General features: G+C 43.3%; 1 protein-coding gene and 1 pseudogene across 4 annotated transcripts in view; both read right to left on the reverse strand.

Annotated features, from left to right (window-relative positions):
- Positions 1 to 11,665: 11,665 nt before the first annotated feature.
- Positions 11,666 to 14,035, reverse strand: LOC101653162 (annotated as a pseudogene).
- A 3,206-nt stretch (positions 14,036 to 17,241) lies between these two features.
- MSRA (methionine sulfoxide reductase A) overlaps positions 17,242 to 20,479 on the reverse strand; it is a 569,740-nt gene continuing 566,502 nt past the window's right edge. For all 4 annotated transcript variants that reach the window (XM_004707633.2, XM_045286763.1, XM_045286765.1 and 1 more), the window contains exon 6: positions 17,242 to 17,621. In XM_004707633.2, the coding sequence (XP_004707690.1) occupies positions 17,457 to 17,621 (165 nt within the window). In that variant the 3' untranslated portion in view covers positions 17,242 to 17,456. The remainder of the gene's footprint in view (positions 17,622 to 20,479) is intronic.

The following is a 20,479-nucleotide window of genomic DNA, read 5'->3' on the forward strand; positions in this document are numbered from 1 at the left end:
ACAGACAAAACTGGTACATAGTTTCATCCACAGAAACCATGACTGGTTCTAACGTGAGGCCTGACACAGATGGTACAAGACTCCTACCATTACTGACTGCTCTGACCAGGGACGCAGCAGGAACTGCTGCATAGAATGGGGGGAAATAGACCAAAATTCCAACTTCAAAAAAAGGCCAGACTTACTGGTCTGATAGAAACTACAGGAACCTCTGAGACTTTTGCCTTAAGATACCTGTGGACCTGAAGCCACTTCTGGAGGCCGCCTTTCAGCCCAATGATAAGAAGCATGGATTTCCTTGAACAATCAACTGCACTTGCCCAAGCATCAAACATTTACCCAAAAGAAGACGAGAGGGGCCTGGGAACTAGATCAATGGAAACAGCACAAACAGAATGGAAATAATGAGGTTGCTGGCACATTGCAATAAATGTAAAAAATGCTGTGGAAAATTCTGTACAAAAATTCTAAAATGGGAACTCAATTTGCAGCATAAACTTTCAGTTCCAACACAATAAAAATATTTTCTTAAAATGAAAATAAACCCTGCATGATTTCTTTTTGCCTTGTGAATTGCTTGATGGTTATCCTAGAGTTTCTGCAAGTGTAGAATTCCTAGTGTTAATCCACTCTGGAAGAACTCAGATACATCATAAAAATAATTATTGTGTATTTTAAGTATTTAAGTATTTTAAGTATAAAACCTTAATCAGTTTTAGAACATTCACTTCATTCTCGTACTCATCATTATTCGCATCCCGTTCTCCCACAGCCTCCTCTGCCATAGCCCCAAGAACAAGTGACCCGGTGACTCTCCGTACAGACTGAGCTACCCTGAATGTCATGCACACAAGAGACAACCCCAACTAGCGCCACCCACAAAGTAAAATGTGGACAACTCAATAAAAAGAAAGCAGAAGATAGTAAAAACCAGGTGAAATTTAAATGACTTATGCAGGAGATCAAATAATATGGTGATAAGTTTTAACCTAACTACATAAGCACCTAACTGCATCTGCAACAATCCACTTCCCAATGAATTCTGCATAATAGCAAGGGTGTTCACTTGGTTCAGAGTCAAAGGATTCACCAGGGACTCATTCCAGGTGTATGTCCCCTTCGCTGTTTTAAAAACTGAATTCAGCAGCTTTAAAATGGGTCAAAAGGGGTGTCAAATGATAAGCTATTACATTTTAACCTAATTATATCTGCCACAATTGACTTTAACAAGTTTAATAACGAGTCTATTCACATCCCTCAACTATAAGTATTTCTTGCTATAAAGCTCTTTCATATACATAGATGCGTATCACTGGATTTGTTTCCCTAGACCAGTGGTTCTCAACCTGTGGGTCGAGACCCCTTTGGGGGGTTGGACGACCCTTTCACAGGGGTCGCCTGGACAATCCCAGATTCTTATAGAAATATTTGATCTCTTTCAAGTTCTTGGAGACGTTCTTCTTCATTTTCTTAAAAAAATTATTTTACTGTTACCATTTAAATCTGACATTTTTCTGGGATTGTTTTGTTGTGCTTAGTGTGAGACATAAGACGATACATCTCCCCCATAAGAATATTCAAATAACCTTGTATTACTTAAAATTCTTTGCTCACTGTACACGTCATCATTTTGATATATTTGGCTTCTAATTTTCTTTTATTTTTATGTCTAGTTTATAGACATACCAATTTTTATATATGGAACTTGTATTAAATGACCTCACTAAAGACACTTACTAATTATAACCATTTGTATTATTTTTCAGATTTTCTAGTTACACAATCATCTTATTTATGGATTATTGTAGTTCTAGTTCCTTTTCCTAAGATTTATGTCATGTATTTATTTTTCTTGACTGCTTTCACAGAATAGGCCTCCAGTCCAATGTTAGGTAGAAATGCTGATAAAGAGAGGGACACCTGATCTTATTCCTAATCATAGGGAAAAGGTTTTTTAATATTCTACCATTGAGAATAATGTTTGCAATAGAATTGGCTTTTATTGACTGCAGGTGGGGGATAGAAAGTATTTAACAGATTAAACAGTTCTCTTTTACTCCTGATTTTAAGATTTTTTTTAATCATGAAGAAGTATTGAATTTTGTAAAACACACACACACATGAGCACACACATACCCATGGCCCTTAAATTGGTTCCAACTCACGGCGAGAGCAGAAGTGTTCGTAGGGTTGCTGAGACGTTAAAAGTGTGCATATGCATAGATCTCTTTAAATTTACCTGTCTCTTGTGCCTGTCTCTTAGATTGATTTTAAGGAATCAAAATGCACATTTTGGGGGGATGGAAACACCAAAAATTGTATGACAAATCTGTGCACTGGAAACTCAGCAGGAGTTGGCACTGAAGTCTTGATCGGTTCTTCTTAACTGGAAAACCACAGTTTCCAATCTTCAAGTCTTTCAACTGAATGCATTAGTTCCACCCACGTTATCAAGAATAGTCTCCTTTATGGGTAAAAGACATGGACAGAGAGTTCACCAAAAATAACACCCAAATGGCTAACAAATACATGGAAAAATGCTCACAACCACTAGTTATCCAGGAGATGCAAATCAAAACAAAAATGAAATACCACCTTACACCCACAATGATAGCTTATTTGAAACAACAAACAGAACAACAAATGCTGGGGAGGGTGTGGAGAGATTGGAACTCTTATACACTGCTGGTGGGCCTGTAAACATATACAACTGCTGTGGAAAGTGACATGGAGCTACCTGAAACAACTGAGAATGGAAATATCATACAACCCAACAATACCTTTGCTAGCCATATACCCCAAAGAAGTAAGAGACAGAACATGAACAGACGGTGCACTCCCGTGTTCGTCACAGCATAATTCACAGTAGAAAAGACTCAAATGACCTTCAGCAGAAGAATGGATAAAGAAATTCCGGTACATACGTACAACAAAATGCAATGCTACCCTAAAAACCAGTGATCAAATCATGAAACACTCCATGACATGGATGGACCTGGAAACCATTATGCTGAGTGAACTCAGTCAATCACGAAAGCACAAATATTTCATGACGCCACTACTATAAGGATAAACACCAAGAAATAAAAATGAGTTTCTCTTCTTTTAATCTGGTTTCCAAGCAATGAGTTAGTGAGCCTGCCTAGTGTCCATGAATCATATACTATCCTCTTATTTGTAAATCTTAGCAATCATATCAAGCAGGACGGCCTCATCTCATCTAGACTCAGTTTCTCCAAATGGGGGAGAGGGAGACCAATCAATTCCTTCCACACTCCATTGTTCTATGGCCACCTCAAATCAACAGTCATGCCTACAAGAGCGAGTAACAAAACTGCACTGAAGTTTCAAGTCAAGAGGTAGGGGGCATGCTTGTCTTTGGAGAAGGCAATTGCACACCTATTGGTGGGTAAACTGGCGAGGCCACCTGCCATTGGAAAAACTCTTCACATTACACATATAGCTCCCAAAGGGAGAAGACACCTGATAACTTGTTCCTCCTAATTGGATAGTTTGGATCTACCTTCTATCTAGATCTTGGTGACCCAGGCTGTACGCTAGTCAACTGGGAATTTAAACTCTGCTCCTTTGAGCGACCCAACACCCTTCACAGGACGCACAGAAGGATCTGTCTTGGAAACCCCACTGTGCAAACGGGGCTTTACCTGAAACTCCCCATTTAAGGAACATAATGTTCCCTTAGACTTAAGACTGCAACACCCTAGTGTGAGAAAAAGCAGGTGACTGTTATCCCAAGGTTATGGAATTGGAGGTAGTCAGACCTTGGTTTGTAGCTCTTCGTTTGAGAGTACCCAACGGGTGGTGGCCTGGCACTACCTTATATTTAATATTTTCATGGTCTCTTTTAATAACACATGTTAGTCTAGCGGCATGGTTATGCTTTTGAGGATGAGTGTTATTGAAATGTTTGCCCTACGCCCAGTCCTTGCTCTTTGTGTAATAGTGCCCTGTCTCTTAAGCTTTTAATTTGCACAAGTCAACAAGCCACGTCTTGTGGTTTAACAAGCTGGCTTGTTTAACATGTGTAATTTTCTTTTCTCAACAGTGTTCTAAATTCTATACCACTGGCTAGATTGTTGATATTTATGACCCACGGGATGAATCATAATGTTCTCCAATAAAATGATAATGTTGTCTCTAAAATGAACCATAAAATGTATATATATGAAATGTATATATATATATGAACAGACTTTGAACTCACATTTAATCCTAGCTATAATCTAAGAACAGTTCATTCTTATGAGTGACCCTACTCAATAATTGCCCTTAGGAAGACATCACTGAAGATATGGGGCTTATAGCAAATCGTGAGGAAAAAATGGTGCCTGGCTATCAGAAAGAATAGTATCTAGGATCTCAAGGGCTTGTTTCAAAGTGAGCAGCCACCTAAGTGAGGCATCAATTAAGTTCCACATGGAAGAAGCACATCAGCCTGTGTGTGCGATTCAAGGCTTACAAATAATAAAATCCACATCTAGAGGAAGGAATAGTATTAGAGTTTAAATTTTGGACACTGAGTTAGTTAATTGTGCCAACCTGGCCAATAAACACATGTGGGGCTAATTGAAAGGCGGAGGGATAAATGGGTGGTGAAGCCTCGCCTTTCTAGTTCTCGGGTCTCTTGCTTTGTGATGGTCGCACCAGGGTGCAGCTGCCTTAGCAGTTCCCTGCTTCAGCTTGCAAGATTGACTTCCTACAAGACATCCCCAAGGAGAAGCCACATGGACCTATCCCGATGCTGCCCTGGGTGCTGGAGCAGCCGTGTGGAGACCCCTGCTAGTGCTGAGATGCTTATTCATTCACTGACTCAGCTTTCCTCCTGCAGTCAGCATCATTGCCTCTGTTTTGTGAGGTGGAGGAGGACTTTGTGGACTGGTGTTGGATTAATGGGTTAATGTTGGACTTGTGGGTTTGGGCAGCATTGGGTTGGGATGTTTTCATGATGCACATTTTCTTTACATAAAACTCTCTCTTATACATGAGTTGCTGCGGAGTTGTTTCTCCAAAGTACCTAGACTAATACAGGCACCCAGGTGGCAGATGTCTATAGTGGTCAGTGGAAGCCCCAAACCCTTTTTCAGGGTCCCCACAAAGATTAAGTCCAGAGATTTGAATAGTCTTGCTAACAGACAGAGGACACTGTAAAGTCAATTATGCCAGACGTAGTTAGATTAAAATGCCATTTGATCCCTCTTGATCCACTTTGAATTTGTTCCAGTTTTTAATAGTTTATGTTTTCCTTTGAATTGAGGTTTTTCTTTTCCATTTTGTCATTGTTGTTAGGTTCTTTTGTTTCTTGATGTTGCTTTGTATGTTTCTTGGTTATATGGAATTCAGGACAGATAAATCTATAGTCAGTAACCACACTGATAATTACCTAGTGGCATGGCAGGGGAGGTTGGGAGGAAATGGGAGTGTAACAACAATGAGTAGGAGAAAAAAGAAAATGTTCTAATTGTGGTGAGGATTATACCATCTTCATTAATCCAATGGAAAGCTTGAATTGTATAATGTGTAAATTGTATGTCCCCCCAAATTAAATAATAACCCTTTAGCTATTGAGATCAACTTGATATTACCTACTGCAAAATACCTTCACAGTCATCCCTATAGTACTGTTTGCTTGGATAATTGGACACTGTCACTGTCACTGTCACGTCTAACTAAGTCACAAATAAAACTATTCATCATACTCTGTACTGAAGTTACATACTAATGGCTTTTTGCATGGGATGAATTGATCTGTCACATCCCATTCTTATAATATAGTTGTCATATTTGGGGATCAAGCTGACAATGACATAAAATGATTTAAGAAATGTTTCCTCTTTTTCTGGGAGAATTTGTACAAGCTTTTGTTTTTCTTCTTAAATATTTGTAGGAATTTATCAGTGCAACTGTTTATATTGTGGATTCAAATTTTCTTGAACTTAAAATTAAAAAAATTTAAATATAATCAACATAAGAAAAATACTAAGCATAGTTCTTGACTCTTTCTATATTTAGACATTTTAAAGTTTTTAATCATCCTTGAGTATTTATAAAAAGGAAGTCTAAATCTATGAAGAGAGTCTCAATCCATACAGAGATTGAGCTGGGTTACAGTTCTTTTCAAAGAACATTCTGATAAATGGGAAGAAATTGAAATTGACAACGATTTCACGCTTCTGGGATCAACCATCAATGTCCATGGAGGCATTGTCAAGGCAGTGCCAAGAAGCCAAAGCATGTGTAGCATTAAGCAAATCTGTGGCAAGGACTCCTAAGATGGTAAAAGGCAAAGACATCACTGTGAGGACTAAGATGTGCCTGGCCCAGGCGATGGTGTTCTCAGTCATCTCATATACGTACACCAGTTGGTTAATAGGGAAAGGAGGACAGGAGAAGAATCGATGTATTTCGAATGTTAGTGTTGGAGAAGAATATTGAACGCTAGGACTATTGAATTCACATGGACTCCCAGGTGAATCACCAAGTCTGCTGTAAAGTAAATACAGCTAGAATGTGCTTTAGAAGCAAGGATGATGAGCCTTTGTCCATTTGTTTTGCACACCTCATCAGGAGAGACCAGTCACTAGGACAGGGTGTTGCCCTTGATAAGGTAGAAGGTCAGCGGAAACAGGGAGACCCTCAATGAGATGGATTGACACCATGCTGCAGCAATGAGCTCAAATATAACTACTGTTGTGAGGGTGACATAGGACTGGGCAATATTTTGTATTGTTCTACATAAGGTCTAGTTCTTCAGCTGGCCACACAGTGCAAGATTCTGCACTTGGGGAATCTGGAGTTGCTAGTACAGGTACGGGTCCTCCGTACGACTATTCAAAGATCTTACTTGTTTCTTTCTCCCTTCCCCTCTCTGTCTCTCTGTCTCACTCACTTGCTCTCTCTCTCTGTAGACTCTCTACTTGGATCAAGTCTGATTTTCAGTTTGTATCCAGAGTTGGCACTCGCCCTTGGGGCAGGGGTGACAGTGTTGGTAAAGCTGCATTATTTTGAAACAGTGCTGATTGTTTGAAAGTTTTGTTCATTTATTCCTCATTGATCTCACAGCTTTTCTATTCTGTGATACAAAAGAATTTATTGAGCTTTGTCTACTGGTACACTGGGAACACCCTATATAGAAGTGAAAATCAAGAGATTGTTGTTAATGCCAGTTGGAAGGCAATTTTCATGCCCCAATATCCATAATATTCATTAGAATCCTTGACTTAAAACTACTATCATGATGAAAAACTACTGATGAAAAACTAATGTTTTTCATCTCAAATATTAGTCATAATCAGACCAGGGCCATTCTCCTTGGCCTAGATTCTTGACAGAGATCATCAAGGAAGAAGAAAGGTGCTTGGGGGGTAGTTTAAGTTTTAAATAAAATAGAAAAAGTTAGACTAAATTATGAATTGGAATAGGAATTAAAAAGCTGCAGTTTGACATTGGATGCTGTCTCTTACTAACTGGGATTCACTGGTCAAGCCATTTATTACTCTAATTTTAATTTTCCTGGATTTGAAGTAGGTCTGTTTGACACTTACAAGCAGGAAATAGGATAAGCAGTGGTACATTGAGGGGAATTACAATACATAAACACATTCTGTTTCATTTCATTTTGAATTATTGAATATAAAGCTGATGATGTGCTATAAACCTTCACCCAATTCACAATATTAAAAAAAAGTTTGTTTGACTCTAAAATGCACACTCTTCCCACAATACCAGTACTGCCTCAATTCCGTGTTGGAGAGCCCCAGTTTAGGTCTTGCCTGTCTTTTTGAAAATGGACTTAACACAAAGCTAAAATTAAATGAAAAATTAAGGACTCGGGATATAAGAGTAACAAAGGGGCGAGGGACAGTTAAGATCGACTTTACTTTCTCCTTTTAGCTAAGAGGGTCAATAATCTGATGACCAAGACTGCCGGAGCCGGACAAGTTCTATAGGACCAGGATACAAGGACCACTCTCAGATTCCATGGAAACAGGCCTGGGAACTAGAGGAAATGCCAGGACGAGGATGGCATGATCTGAGGGTTCCTCTCAGTTCATCACTACTCTCTCTGACCCAGTTTAGGGCTGCCAGCCTGGTGGCATCTGCTACAAGGAAAAGAACCACACATAAACATAAATTGGATGGAGGACAGCAGCTATTTGGGACAAGAGATAGATTAAGAAATAGAAAGTTCTCCCTGTGGATTTTAACCTGTTTCTTTTTCCACTTTTGCATTTGAGCTATGTCCTAATTCTTTCTTGCTGTAAGTCAGCTCGGGTATTTAAACACAAGACGACAGAAACTCGCCCCTAGCTTTGCTTATTTCATTGGGGACAGAGGGGCTAAGGCAGAGCCCTGCATTTGTGCTTTCAGACAGGGCTGCTAAGACCCTGGCTGGTTCTGTTTAGAGCAAAGAACTGACGTATGCTAAGACTGTTAGATACCATTTCAATATTGAACATTGTTCCCTTGGTCCATTTGATCCTGTCAGAGCACTTGCCAGGAATTCTGGCTCTCCAGTCACCCTTTGAGATGAGATCATAGATATTGCTGGCCTTGAAAACAAGCAGCAAGAATGAGAATCAGAAGAAGATTCTGATCGAGCCCAACCCAGGTTGCACCAACAGGCTGGTCCAGAACCAGCCAACTTTTTTTTATGAATCATTCTATTGGGGTCTCTTACAGCTCTTATAAAAATCCATACATCAGTTATATCTAACACATGTTGCCAGCATCATTTTCAAAATATTTCCTCTCTACTTGATCCCTTTGTATCAACTGCTCTTTTCCCCCCTCCTTCCCCCACCTTCCTACCCTCATGATCCCATGATAAATTATAAATTATTATTATTTTGATATCTTACACAGTCCACTGTCTCCCATCATCCACGTTTCTGTTGTTCATTACCCTCGGGGAGGAAGGAGGGTGTTATAGGTCAATCACTGCAATTGGTTCTCTCTTTCTCCCCCTCCCCACCCCCCACCTTCCCCCTACCTTCATGATATCACTACTCTCATTATTGTTCCTGAGGGGTTTATCTGTCCTGGATTCCATGTGTCATGAGCTCATATCTGTACCAGTGTACATGCTCTGGTCTAGCAGGATTTGTAAGGTAGAACTGGGGTCATAATAGTGGGCGGAGGAAGCATTAAAGAACTAGAGGAGTGTTGTGTGTTTTGCCAGTGCTATTCTGCACCCTGACTGGCTGGTCCCTTCCTTTTGTGAGGAGATGTCCAATTGTCTACAGATGGATTTGGGGTCTTGTTCACATCGATATGATTGCTTGTTTGGGGCTTCTGATGCCTGATACCTGATCCTGTTGACACTTTGGGATCACATAGGATGGTGTGCTTCATCCATGTGGGCTTTGTTGCTTTCCTGCTAGAGGCCGCTTCTTTAACTTCAAGCCTTTAAGACCCCCTATGCTATATCTTTTTATAGCTGGGCACCATCAGCTTTCTTCACCATATTTGCTTATGCACCCATTTTGACTGCAGCAATCATGTCGGGAAGGTGAGCATCACAGAATGCTGGGTTATTAGAACAAAGTATTCTTGCATTGAGAGAGGACTTGAGTAGAGACCCAATGTCCGTCTGCTACCTTGACAGTTAACATATAAATATTTGTACATAGGCATTTATACCTCTGTAAATGTCTTTTGCCTCCTAGTCCTTTCCTCTATTTCTTTTTGCTTTCCTCCTGTCCCATTATCATGTTTGGCCTTCATTCGGCCCTCAGTACTTTCTCCCAGCTACATTACAGTTGATCAAATTCATCAGGCATTATACACCCTCCTTGCCATTGATTTTAGATCTCTTGTTCCCCTCTCCCTGGGTTTGTTGGCTCTCCCCTCCTTTTCCCTCACCCCCCCCTCCCTTGTCCCACTCTCCCCAGGCTGTAGCTTCAGTGCTGTCCTCTCTAGGGCATATTCTTCTGGGGAGGGGGTCGACATAGACCAGCTAACTTTCTAATAGACTTACACATGAGTTTGAGTAGTCACTGTAGGTTTTGATATAATTGTTCTTGTAAGCTAGCACTGTTGTGTGCCAAGGTCTTCACAAGTGTTGTGCCATTTTATCTTTCTAACAGCCAAATAGCTGTGCACTATTATCATCACTTGTTTTTAATAGTGTGTTTCAAATACTGACTTTAATACTCCCCACCATCCTTGCCTTCTTAACCTCTCCCATGATGATAGAAGCTGAAATATTGGATGCTTTAGTTCCCAGACTCCTTTTATAACACTAGGGCAAATGAGAGGGAGTGTAGTGGTTATTGGGCTCTGAGACTGAAGGTTAGCAGTTCAAAATCACCAGTCTCTCCTTGGAAGAAAGATGAGGTTTTTCTACTCTGTAAAGACTTACAGTCTTGGACATCCATGGCAGCAGTTGTACTAGATGGTCACTATGAGTCAGAATTGACTCAATGATGGTGAGTTTTGTTCATTTGTTTGTTTGTGTTATGGCATGTGAGTAAGCCTCAATCAAAAGTCTTCCTCATTTTAATATCTCTGATGTCTTTAAAGTCTTTGCATTTTTAGTAACAAACATTTGCAAGAGGTATTACAGTTTACATTAACACATAATTTGTCCTTGAATTTTCTTAGCTTACAAGCTTCTGGTACAAGCTCCCCACCTCTAATCCTATCCAAAACCAACCAACCAAGCTACTACCGTCAAGTTGATTCCAACTCACAGTGACTCTATACAGGATTTCTGGGGCTGTAGATACTTACAGGAAAGGATTGTCTTATTTTCTCCTGTGGAGTGAATGGTGGGTTTGAACTGCTGACCTGGAGGTTAGCTGCCCAATGTTTACTCCTACCACTAGAACATGGGAGGCTGCAAGGCAGTTAGTGTTAACTTCTTTTTAGGGACAAAGAACCTCAAGTGAGAAACGAGGGTACAATTGCTCTTGTGTACTGATTTTCAATGCCCTGCTCTACACACCACCTGCACATCACCTCTCTGTCTTTCTCCCATTAGCTACCTCTTCCTCTTTTTTCTCTCTTATTGATCCCTTGTGAGTCCTGCACAGGCCTCAGATTTTACTCTCTGCTTGTTTCCCAGGAGACCAGTTCCATCAGAGACTCCATCCAATTACATTGTTTCACTTCCGACCTGCTGAAAAATAAGGCCTACCTCTAGTTCTTGGCCACAGTGTTCTACACTACCTACATTCAAGCCTCTTTTGCATCCCTGCATGAATGCTATCAGAAGATTGGTCGTGAAAGCCCAACCAGAAGCATCTTTGAAGAAAGATTGGGTTGTCAATTCTGCAAAACCAGCAGTGAGAATGCTATGGAGCAAGTTCTGCTGTGACATAAAATAACTCCCTATTTTTGTCACGTTGCCTTCATCAGCTCCTTCAACATAGATTGATGTATTTTACATCACTGATCATAGCATGCTGGTTGTATTGGTGGCAGGAGAAAAAAAATCTTTCATTTGTAAAAGGTATTTGCTATACTTAACTCAATAAAATCTCCTATGCTTCATATGTTATTTTATTTTTTTCCATATTCTTGTTTTCTTTAATTACTACCATCCACCACGGCTGCATCTTAATCCCATGGGATAAGAGGAGTTTTCATTAGGCTTCGGCTCAGAGGCTTCAGTCAGCTGCTACTTTCTTCATGAAGACTCCTTTCAGCGCTCGTTCCGTGCCCGGGGCGGTTGGTAAAACTGCTGGGTCGGCCGAGTGGGCTGCTTTGGCTGGCCATCGCCTCCTCTGCGGAATTCCAGCATTTGGCCATAGGCGCCTTCTTCCCATGCCTCCGCTCAGACGGGCCTGATGCTGCTGAGCAGCACCTCTTCATCATTTCCATAATCAAGGAATTTAACTACTGCTGTCATTCCTGAAGAACGCACAGCTTCCACTTCTGCTCAGTAAAACCTGCTGTCTTCCCAATAAAGCGCAAAACATCCATCTCCAGGTTTCCACATTTTTGTGTACTCCATAGGAAAAGAGGATTCCAGAACTTTTTCTGGTTTAATTGGCCCGGACCTTCTTTTGGGCCCACTACTGAAATATAGTTTCTCATCATGAGGGGCAGATGGGGTGGGTCCTACTGACTTATTTGGCCCGACTCGCCTCCCCTCCAGTGGCATTTCTGTCTCTCCATTTGAAACACCAATGAAACGATTAGTTCTAACACGAGTCTGGTAGTCGGTATTTGTATTAAATTGTTTTTCAATGTTTACACCACTGAAAGCTTCATTACTTATTGTCCGTGGTTTTCTGTCATAAAAATGATCAGGATCTGCCTTTTGGTTTTCTCTCTCTTCCCTCGTTTTTGATGATTATAATCTATGGACTCTTGAGGAAGTAGGTTTTCTTTTGCCTCGGGACAAGACGACCTTTTCCTGGTCTGCTTTGCGTAGGCTTAAAAGCACCATCGCTGCTCTGGGAACTCGAAGGATGCAGTGTCCTTAGTTCTATCGTATGGAGAATGCGGTCTATCACGTAGGCTTAAAAGCACCATCGCTGCTCTGGGAACTCGAAGGATGCAGTGTCCTTAGTTCTATCGTATGGAGAATGCGGTCTATCACGTAGGCTTAAAAGCACCATCGCTGCTCTGGGAACTCGAACGATGCAGTGTCCTTAGTTCTATCGTATGGAGAATGCGGTCTATCACATCTGCTTCTCTCTGCAGTCCACACTTCAGGTACTGAACAGGCTGGTTTTTCTGAACCTCTGTTTCTAGGTAACCCACTGCCTTCCAAAGTGGACTTTGGATTGTGGGTGTCTCTTTGAAAATGAGGCTTTTCATTTCTTAGCTGCCTGGTATCATTCCCAGGAACACGTCTTGGTGGATTAATATCTCTTACTCTATTTTGCTCCATATTAAAAAATCTATGTTGTCCCTGATGATACTGCTGGGGCTGGAGTTGAGGCTCTTCTATGGTCAAAGTTCCCATCTTAGACTCCAAGAAGTCAAACGATGTGCTCGGTGCTGATGGCCTTGCGCTCCCCAGGTCTTCATCTCTTCTCCCCCCGCTGCCCTTTCCTCTCCCCATAACAGGTTTCTGTTGATTGCTATTGAGAAGCACATTCAATGTGGCCTCTAAGTTGTTGCCATTATCCATAAGAGCCTGTCTCAATGCTTCCTAACTGAAGCCCATTTCTGTTATGTGCTTCAGAGCCTTCTCCTCAACCAGTTCTCTGTAGACGCCTTCAGGTCTCCCCTCAGGCTTGGCTGACTTTTCTTTCTGTGAAGCTTCCCGATCTTGGTTACCACCAGTGCTCATGTTGAGATTACTTCTGGCACCACCACCACCTCCTCCTCCAAATGTCTTGGTTTCCTTGCTCTTAGCCACTTCTGCAGTCACAGCCATCCTCTGCGTTTTGAATTCATCGTCATCGTTGGAAGGCTTGGCAGGCATCGTAACTTGCAGTGTCTTTCTTTGATCAAGTTCTCTGCTATCCACTTGGGCATGAGACACACACTTCTATCCAAAAGGCATGAATGGAGGTGGTCCGCCGTCAGTCCCAAAATTGCTTCTATTATGTTTTGACAACCTTCTCTGTAACTCCCACTTCTCAATAAGGTGCTGTATTTCACCCCCCAAGAAGGGCGGTGTTGGAGCCATTCAGGAGCAGGAATCGTTCCGTATGCCGATAATGCCCGAGAGCTTAATTTTAGTTCCAGGTGGTGTGTTCAGGCTTATTTTTGACATATAATTGAATTCCACTGCTGTGCAACTTATATGACCATCAGTCATCTGCAAGCGCAGCATTCTGGGTGCAGCCTGAGAGTCTTCATGATCCTTGGGTACAGCGACACTGCGAATTTTTTGAATCTGCAGAACACATGGACCTTCAAGCTTTTCTACCTTTCCGCCATTGATGTCACTGGGAAGGAATTTCTTGCCAATTGTTCTCAGGTCTGTATTGAGAGCAATTGGGATGATGTCATTAATATTGACTTTGTCAGGAGAACTTGTACAAGCTTCAAGGCCTTCATCTGAAAGATGCCAACCCTCCTAGGACAACACCGTGCCGGAAACCTGGGCCATGGTAGCTGCTTAGGCTGGGGGTTGTGGGGGCCGAATTGTTTTTTTAAAGAAGATTATTTTGTTACTGCTGTTAAGTGACATCGACTGGTTCCATGTCATCGTAACCTATGTACAACAGAGGGAAACTTTTCCTGGTTCCGCATGATCCTCACAACCATGGCTATGTTTGAGTTTGCGGTTGTAGACACTGTTCCAATCCATCGTGGTGAGAGGCTTCTTCCTTGGGCTGATCTTCTACTAAGTGTGATGTCATTGTATTTCAAGATAGGCCTTGAAATGTCCTCTTTGACATGAATGCACTGATAATGGACAAGAGGATGGACGCAAACCACCACAGTGTGACAAACTGGCAGACAGGTGGTAGTCCATTTGCTTGTGGACTCCAAAGTGATGGCCTTTGTTAATCATTTGTAGAAAAACAAGTATTTTGTGCTTTTAACACAATTCAAAACATCTAGCCATATAATGGTCTCTTAGGACCTCCTTGCAATTGATCTTTTGATTTTCTTTTTTCCCATTACCTGGTCATTAGCCATTGCCCCTAAATCATATAATGTCTATAGGTACCAATCTCTGGACAGCTCTTCTTTCATATCAAGTAGACATAGAATACTCAAATCTCTCTCCTGGGACAATTTTCTCACTAATCTCATTCAACGCAAATGAAATACTGCTTCTGGCTGCAGTCAACTTAGAGTGACTATACATCTGAAAACAGTTATGTCAACTTGATTGGACCAGGATTCTCAGTGGTTTGGCAATTAAGACCTTGAAATCCCCCATGATTTAATCTCCTTGAGGGAGTTGCCTGCTTCCAATATAAGTAGACATTAAAGAAAAACTAGTTTGCTTTTTGCTGGGTCTGGATGCTGTATCCAACTCATCATTCTCCAGGTCTTTGGACTTGAATCAATAGCATGCCATCCTGCTTGCTGATTTTAGGAGTTTCAGCAGCCACAATTCCTTTGGAATAATTTGCCATTGTAATGACAAACCTGTCATTTTTCTGTCAATCTTGGGCTAATTGGCTACCAGAGTCAGAAACCGTCAGTCTAACATCTGACCCACAGACTTGGAACTTACCTGGACTTGGAACTTGTCTTAGGCTAGGTTCACGAGAGGGAAAAACCAGTGAAACTTTATGTAGCTATAAGTGCAACTAGACTAAGACGCAGAACTCCATCATTTTCTTCTTCTTTAACTAGGCATAGGAGAGTCTCTATTAGGCCAAAGGTGTTTGCTGAAGGAAAGGTGGTGAAAAAGCTGTAGGTATCGTGTGAGTTCTAGCCACCGGCTATTGCAATTTACTCATACTGCCCAGATACTTGACTCCAATCTCATAGAAAATTTTCACTAAACAATAAATGGCTGCTATGCACAATCTTATGGCTCAGAGGCTAGGATAAAATTCCAGTCATGATGAGCACTTTGAGTATCCTAGTTTTTTACCTGAAAATTAACAAGCCAGGAGTTAATTTTAAAAGGGAGATGACAGAGCGTTATTACCCAAACCTGAGAATCTTCACTGTGATGTTTCTATTAGGAATTACCAGAATTTCTATACAATATTTCATTTACTTGTTTACTACACTAGTGTGTGGCTGGGTGGCTTCAGCCTGGACCTGCTGAAGTCTTCTCTTCTTCTAGATCCAGCTGAAACCGGTCAAGTTCTCCAGTGCATGGCTCAAATCAGCCCACCCAAATGTGGTTACTTGTCTTTTCCAAATCCAAAGCAGTATACATCTGTATGATGGGAAGTACACGACGCAGCAGCTGGTCCCTCGTGTTTCAGGTCACCAGGCCACTAGAAAGGCATCTAATATGTTGGCCTCCCAGACTTGTTGAAGGTAAATCTATCATCATATAGCTTTCCTGTTCACCAAATTCCATTAGCTTGATGTCATCAATGCAATTGATAAGCTGGTGGTACATCAGATATCTAGATGATTAATACTTCTTTGTACTATATTATGACAAAGAGTAGAGCCTTGAGTCAGAACAGTAGAAGATAGAATTAAGGTCAAGATAGTGGGGTGGGGTGGGGTGAGGTAGGCAGCATTCAAGAACTAGAGGAAGGCTGTGTGTTTGAGATAATGCTCATTCAGACAGACCCTTTCACACAGGGAAGATGGTCCTGTCTGGTTTCAAAGACTGTAAATCTGTACAGAAGCAGACTGCCACGTCTTGCTTACACAGGGTCACTGCTGGGTTCAAACCACAGACTTTCTGGTTCACAGTCAAATGTTTAACCACTGAATCACTAGGGCTCCTTTTGTGATAGAACACTGAAACTGCCACTGCGTTGATTCCGACTCACAGTGACCTTATAAAAAGTTTCCGGTGCTGTAAATATTCACGGGGGCAGATAGCCTCAACTTTCTCCCATGGAGTAAGCTGGTGGGTTTGAATCACTGACCTAGTAGTCAATCGTCCGATGCTTGCTTCACAGTACCACCAAAGCTCCTTAATTCTAATAAGACATCACCAAAGATGTGACAAGAGCGGGGAAAGCGGGGATTATTATTTAAGCGGCAAGGAGCTAGAGGTGTACATGCCTCCCCCAATCTCAATCATAATTACTTCCCAGTTGAGGGAAAAATGACTAGGAGGCCTCTCTCTCATTTTTCTAACGTTCTTAAAATCTATTAGAAACATCCGATAGAAACAAGCAGGAAAAACAACAAACCATCAGGCAGTTTGTATTACTAGCCACAGACATTTCTCATTAGAACAGGTATTTCTCAGAGCTGTAAGAGAGGCACTCTGATTCATCAAGCTCATAAGGCTTCCCTCGTCCACCAAGTAACCACCCCCCACAGAGGAAGCCTGGGCGCTTGAGAGGACTCTGTAGAGTGAGCCCAGTGGTCCAGAGGAGAACGGCTCCCAGGACTTTGGGGGCTGCAATCTTCACAGAATCCCACTGCCACGCCTTCCGTCTATGGCACCGCTGGGCGAATTTGCACCACCACGGTGAGTGATACACGGAGGCCATCAACGTCTGCAGATGTGAAGGCACAGGAGGGCACAAGTGCACCTGGAGTGGGGTGGGGCATAGTACAGAATTCTCACCATCACCTCATCAGCCCAACACTCTCCCCGTTTCATTCCTTAACTTCTACGGAAGGCAGCCAGGGTCCGAGAAGGTGACATAGCATGGCCATTAGCTTCATTGTCAGCTCAAGGCAGGAAAAAAAAATCATCATAGGTCTATACCCATAAACCTTTATTAGAAGATTGACATTGAATCAGCCTGCCATTGCACTTCGTGTAAATTATACGTCGATCAACCAGATTCTGAAAAAAGATGCCTTTGCGCTTTGCACATTTCGAAATGCCACAGGCATGAATCACAGGGAATTGGCCAATTTGATGGGTGCATGTTGGGGCTGGAATCTCAAGGCCCGCCGTGTGACAGCAGAGCTTATTTTCGCACCCCGATTGGACAGGAAACGCCCGTGCCGCCGAGGCCGCAGTAGCCATCCGGGTTCTTGCTCAGGTACTGCTGGTGGTAGTCTTCCGCGTAGTAGAAGGGCTGCTTCTCTCGGATGTCCGTGGTGATTGGCCCATAGCCGCTCTGGGAGAGGACCTGCACAGAGAGGGGCCATTAAGGGCTGACTACTGAACAGGGCGCCGACCCTGGGAGTCCTAGGGGTCGCGGGAGCGGGGGTCAGGGAAGCAGGCACAGGTAGCTCAGGAGGGCAGACCAAGAACAGATCCTTCCCCTTCTCCGCTGTGACTCTGGCGAGCAGCTTGTTTCCCCGTGCCTCGGTGTGCTGGCACTTGACAGTGGGAATTCTGACTTCCTAATACAGACCCACCCATGACACAGACACCAGCTCCAGGGCGGGCTGAGAGCCTGCTGGACCCTGCTGGTCTGTTGGAAGCAGCCATACTGGTCCCCCGGGGAAGCAGCAGTTAGTGTGGCTGCTGGCTGCCCTGGAGGAGAGAAAGAGCGTCCTCTGAAGGGAGCCCAGCAGCTCTGCAGGGGAGCAGAGTGGGAGGTACCCCAGGGCAGGGGCAGGCAAGGAGGGCTGAGCCCAGTCAGTTCTGCGGCCCTCTGCCTGCCTGCTCAGGAAGACACCTTGTCCACTCCGAGGCCAGCACTGCTTCAGCTGGACAGAGGACTCCCCTTACCAAGATAGGGCCGGGAGCAGGAAGCAGACCAGGATCCCCGGGAGAGCAGGGGTCATTTAGAGACAGCTGGACAGAGCTGGACAGAGGACTCCCCCTACCAGTATGGACAGAGGACTCCCCCCTACCAAGATGGGGCCAGGATCAGGGAGCAAAGCAGTATCCCCAGGAGAGCAGGGGTCATTTAGGGACTGTGCGTGCCCACTTAGTCCTGGGAGCCTGGGGAGTCAGGTCAGGGGAGGACATGGCCTGAGGGGCTATGTCAGCTCATCACCCCCCTCTCTCTGACCTAGTTTACAGCTGGTGGCATCTGCTGCCAGGGAAAGAAACAGAACACATCAACACAGGAGCAGGCTATGTGGGGCAGGAGACAGGCTAAGAAATAGAAAACGTTTCCCCTATGGATTTGAGCTTGTTTCCTTTCCCTTTCGGATCCCGGGTATGTCCTAATTCTGACAGGCTGCTTAGAGTTGTTTAGCACAAAGTGTCAGAGAGTCAATGTGTTTCATGGATTCTTTTTTAACTCAATTTATTGGGGGCTCTTACAAATCTTATAACAAGCCATCATTCAATTGTATTAAACACACTTGTACACATGTTAACATCAACATTTCCAAAATATTTTCTCTCTAGTTGAGCCCTTGGTATCAGCTCTTTTCCTGTTTTCCCCTACCCTCCCAACCTTGTGAATCCATGATCACTAGTATTGCTGTCATTTCATGTCATACACTGTCAGCTCTCTCCCTTCACCCTGTTTGGTCCGGAGGTGTTGGGCAGGAAGCCTGGGGCTTGCGTTTTCATAAGGAAGCTGATCAGACACTGACTGCTACAAAGTCCTCAAATTGGCCACATCTGGGGCTTCTAACGTTAATATTCAGCCATTTCCCATTTCTTTAATTTTTACTGAGAAATTTCTCTTCCTCTCCCCCTTGAACCACCATTCATTGCTGTGAGCAAGAACGAGGCAGTTGCTGATCTTCAAGCTTAGCAGGCCTGGGATGGCAAGGAACAGGCTTCAGGTCAAAGAGGGCAGGTGGGTGATGAAATGGCTCAGATGTAGCCTGTCCTCACAAGGTTCAAAATGAGCGTGAGGAGCCATTTGAGCTTCACTTTTGATAACTTTTTTCTTATAAACTACCAATTATTAAGGACTGACCATATGCACACTCTTGCTAAGACTCCACAAGTGTCCAATTTAGTCCTGCAACAAGCATATGAAAGAAGTCCTACGTTTATAAATAATGGCGGAACTCAAGACCAGCAGTTCAAAATCACCAGCTGCTCTGTGAGAAGATGAACCTCTCTACTCCCGTAAAAGGTTGCACTCTTGGGAAGCCACGGGCAGATCTACCCTGTCCTGTTGGGTTGTATGAATTGGACCCTAGTCGATGCAGTGAATGAGTAAGTCAGTGATTGGGTCAGTGAGGGATTTGGATATTGGGTTTCAGTCTCCCTCGCCATCTCAGCTGGCCTTAGTATTGCCTAGGCCAAGAGCTTAGAAACTACACTTCGCAGTTGGGAGTTCCATCAGAGAGAGCTCACATAAGGCCTGGCAGGAGCCCTGGTGGCCCAGTGGATAAGCGCTCAGCTGGGGTTGGACCCTGCCAGCCACTCTGAGGAAGACGCTGGGCAGTCTGCTCCCAGAAGGAGGACTGTCTTGAAACCCTGTGGACCAGTTTCACGCTGTCCGCTAGGGGTGCTGCAGTCAGAATCGATGGGATGGCAATGGGTTGGTGGGGTTTGGTTTTGAATAAAAGGAGACACTTTTATTCTTCAGCTGGTGTTGAGAGAGGGGCGCAGTATCTGCTTTGTCATCCCCTTAAGCATCACTCACTCTTGGGCAGGAGACAGTGGAAACCATGGTTTCTGGCAATTTCTGCTGGCTCGTAGTGATTTTCTCTGACTGGCACTCCAGTGGCGTTTCTAATGATTCTGTAAACCCCGAGTTTCCTCTGTTCGATCCATCCTGCTTGAAACACTTACAATACTTCTGTTCTCCTGACTCAATCCTGACTAACAGCATGTGCTACCAAAATTGTGTTCAGGAACCAGAACCTAAGAGATGAGAGTCTAGAACTGGCGAGCTGAAATGGTCAGGTATAAAGTAGGGAGTGGCCTCCTTCCTCGCTGCCCATGGGAAATGGCCTAGTGCCCTCGTGTCATGGTGCGTGGTAGCCAAGCACCCACACTTGCCGATAAGGAAGACCCTGTTGGAGGAGTTCTTTGAGGTGTGAGTGGCTGTGGCAATGAAATGTTATGATGAAAATTCAAGGTCAAGGTTTATGGGGTGTGTGAGCCCTTTCAGGCAACACT

The sequence above is a fragment of the Echinops telfairi genome, unplaced genomic scaffold (genome assembly GCF_000313985.2).
Source record: "Echinops telfairi isolate 266 unplaced genomic scaffold, ASM31398v2 ScPeMD7_9;HRSCAF=40, whole genome shotgun sequence".
NCBI classification, from domain to species: domain Eukaryota; kingdom Metazoa; phylum Chordata; class Mammalia; order Afrosoricida; family Tenrecidae; genus Echinops; species Echinops telfairi.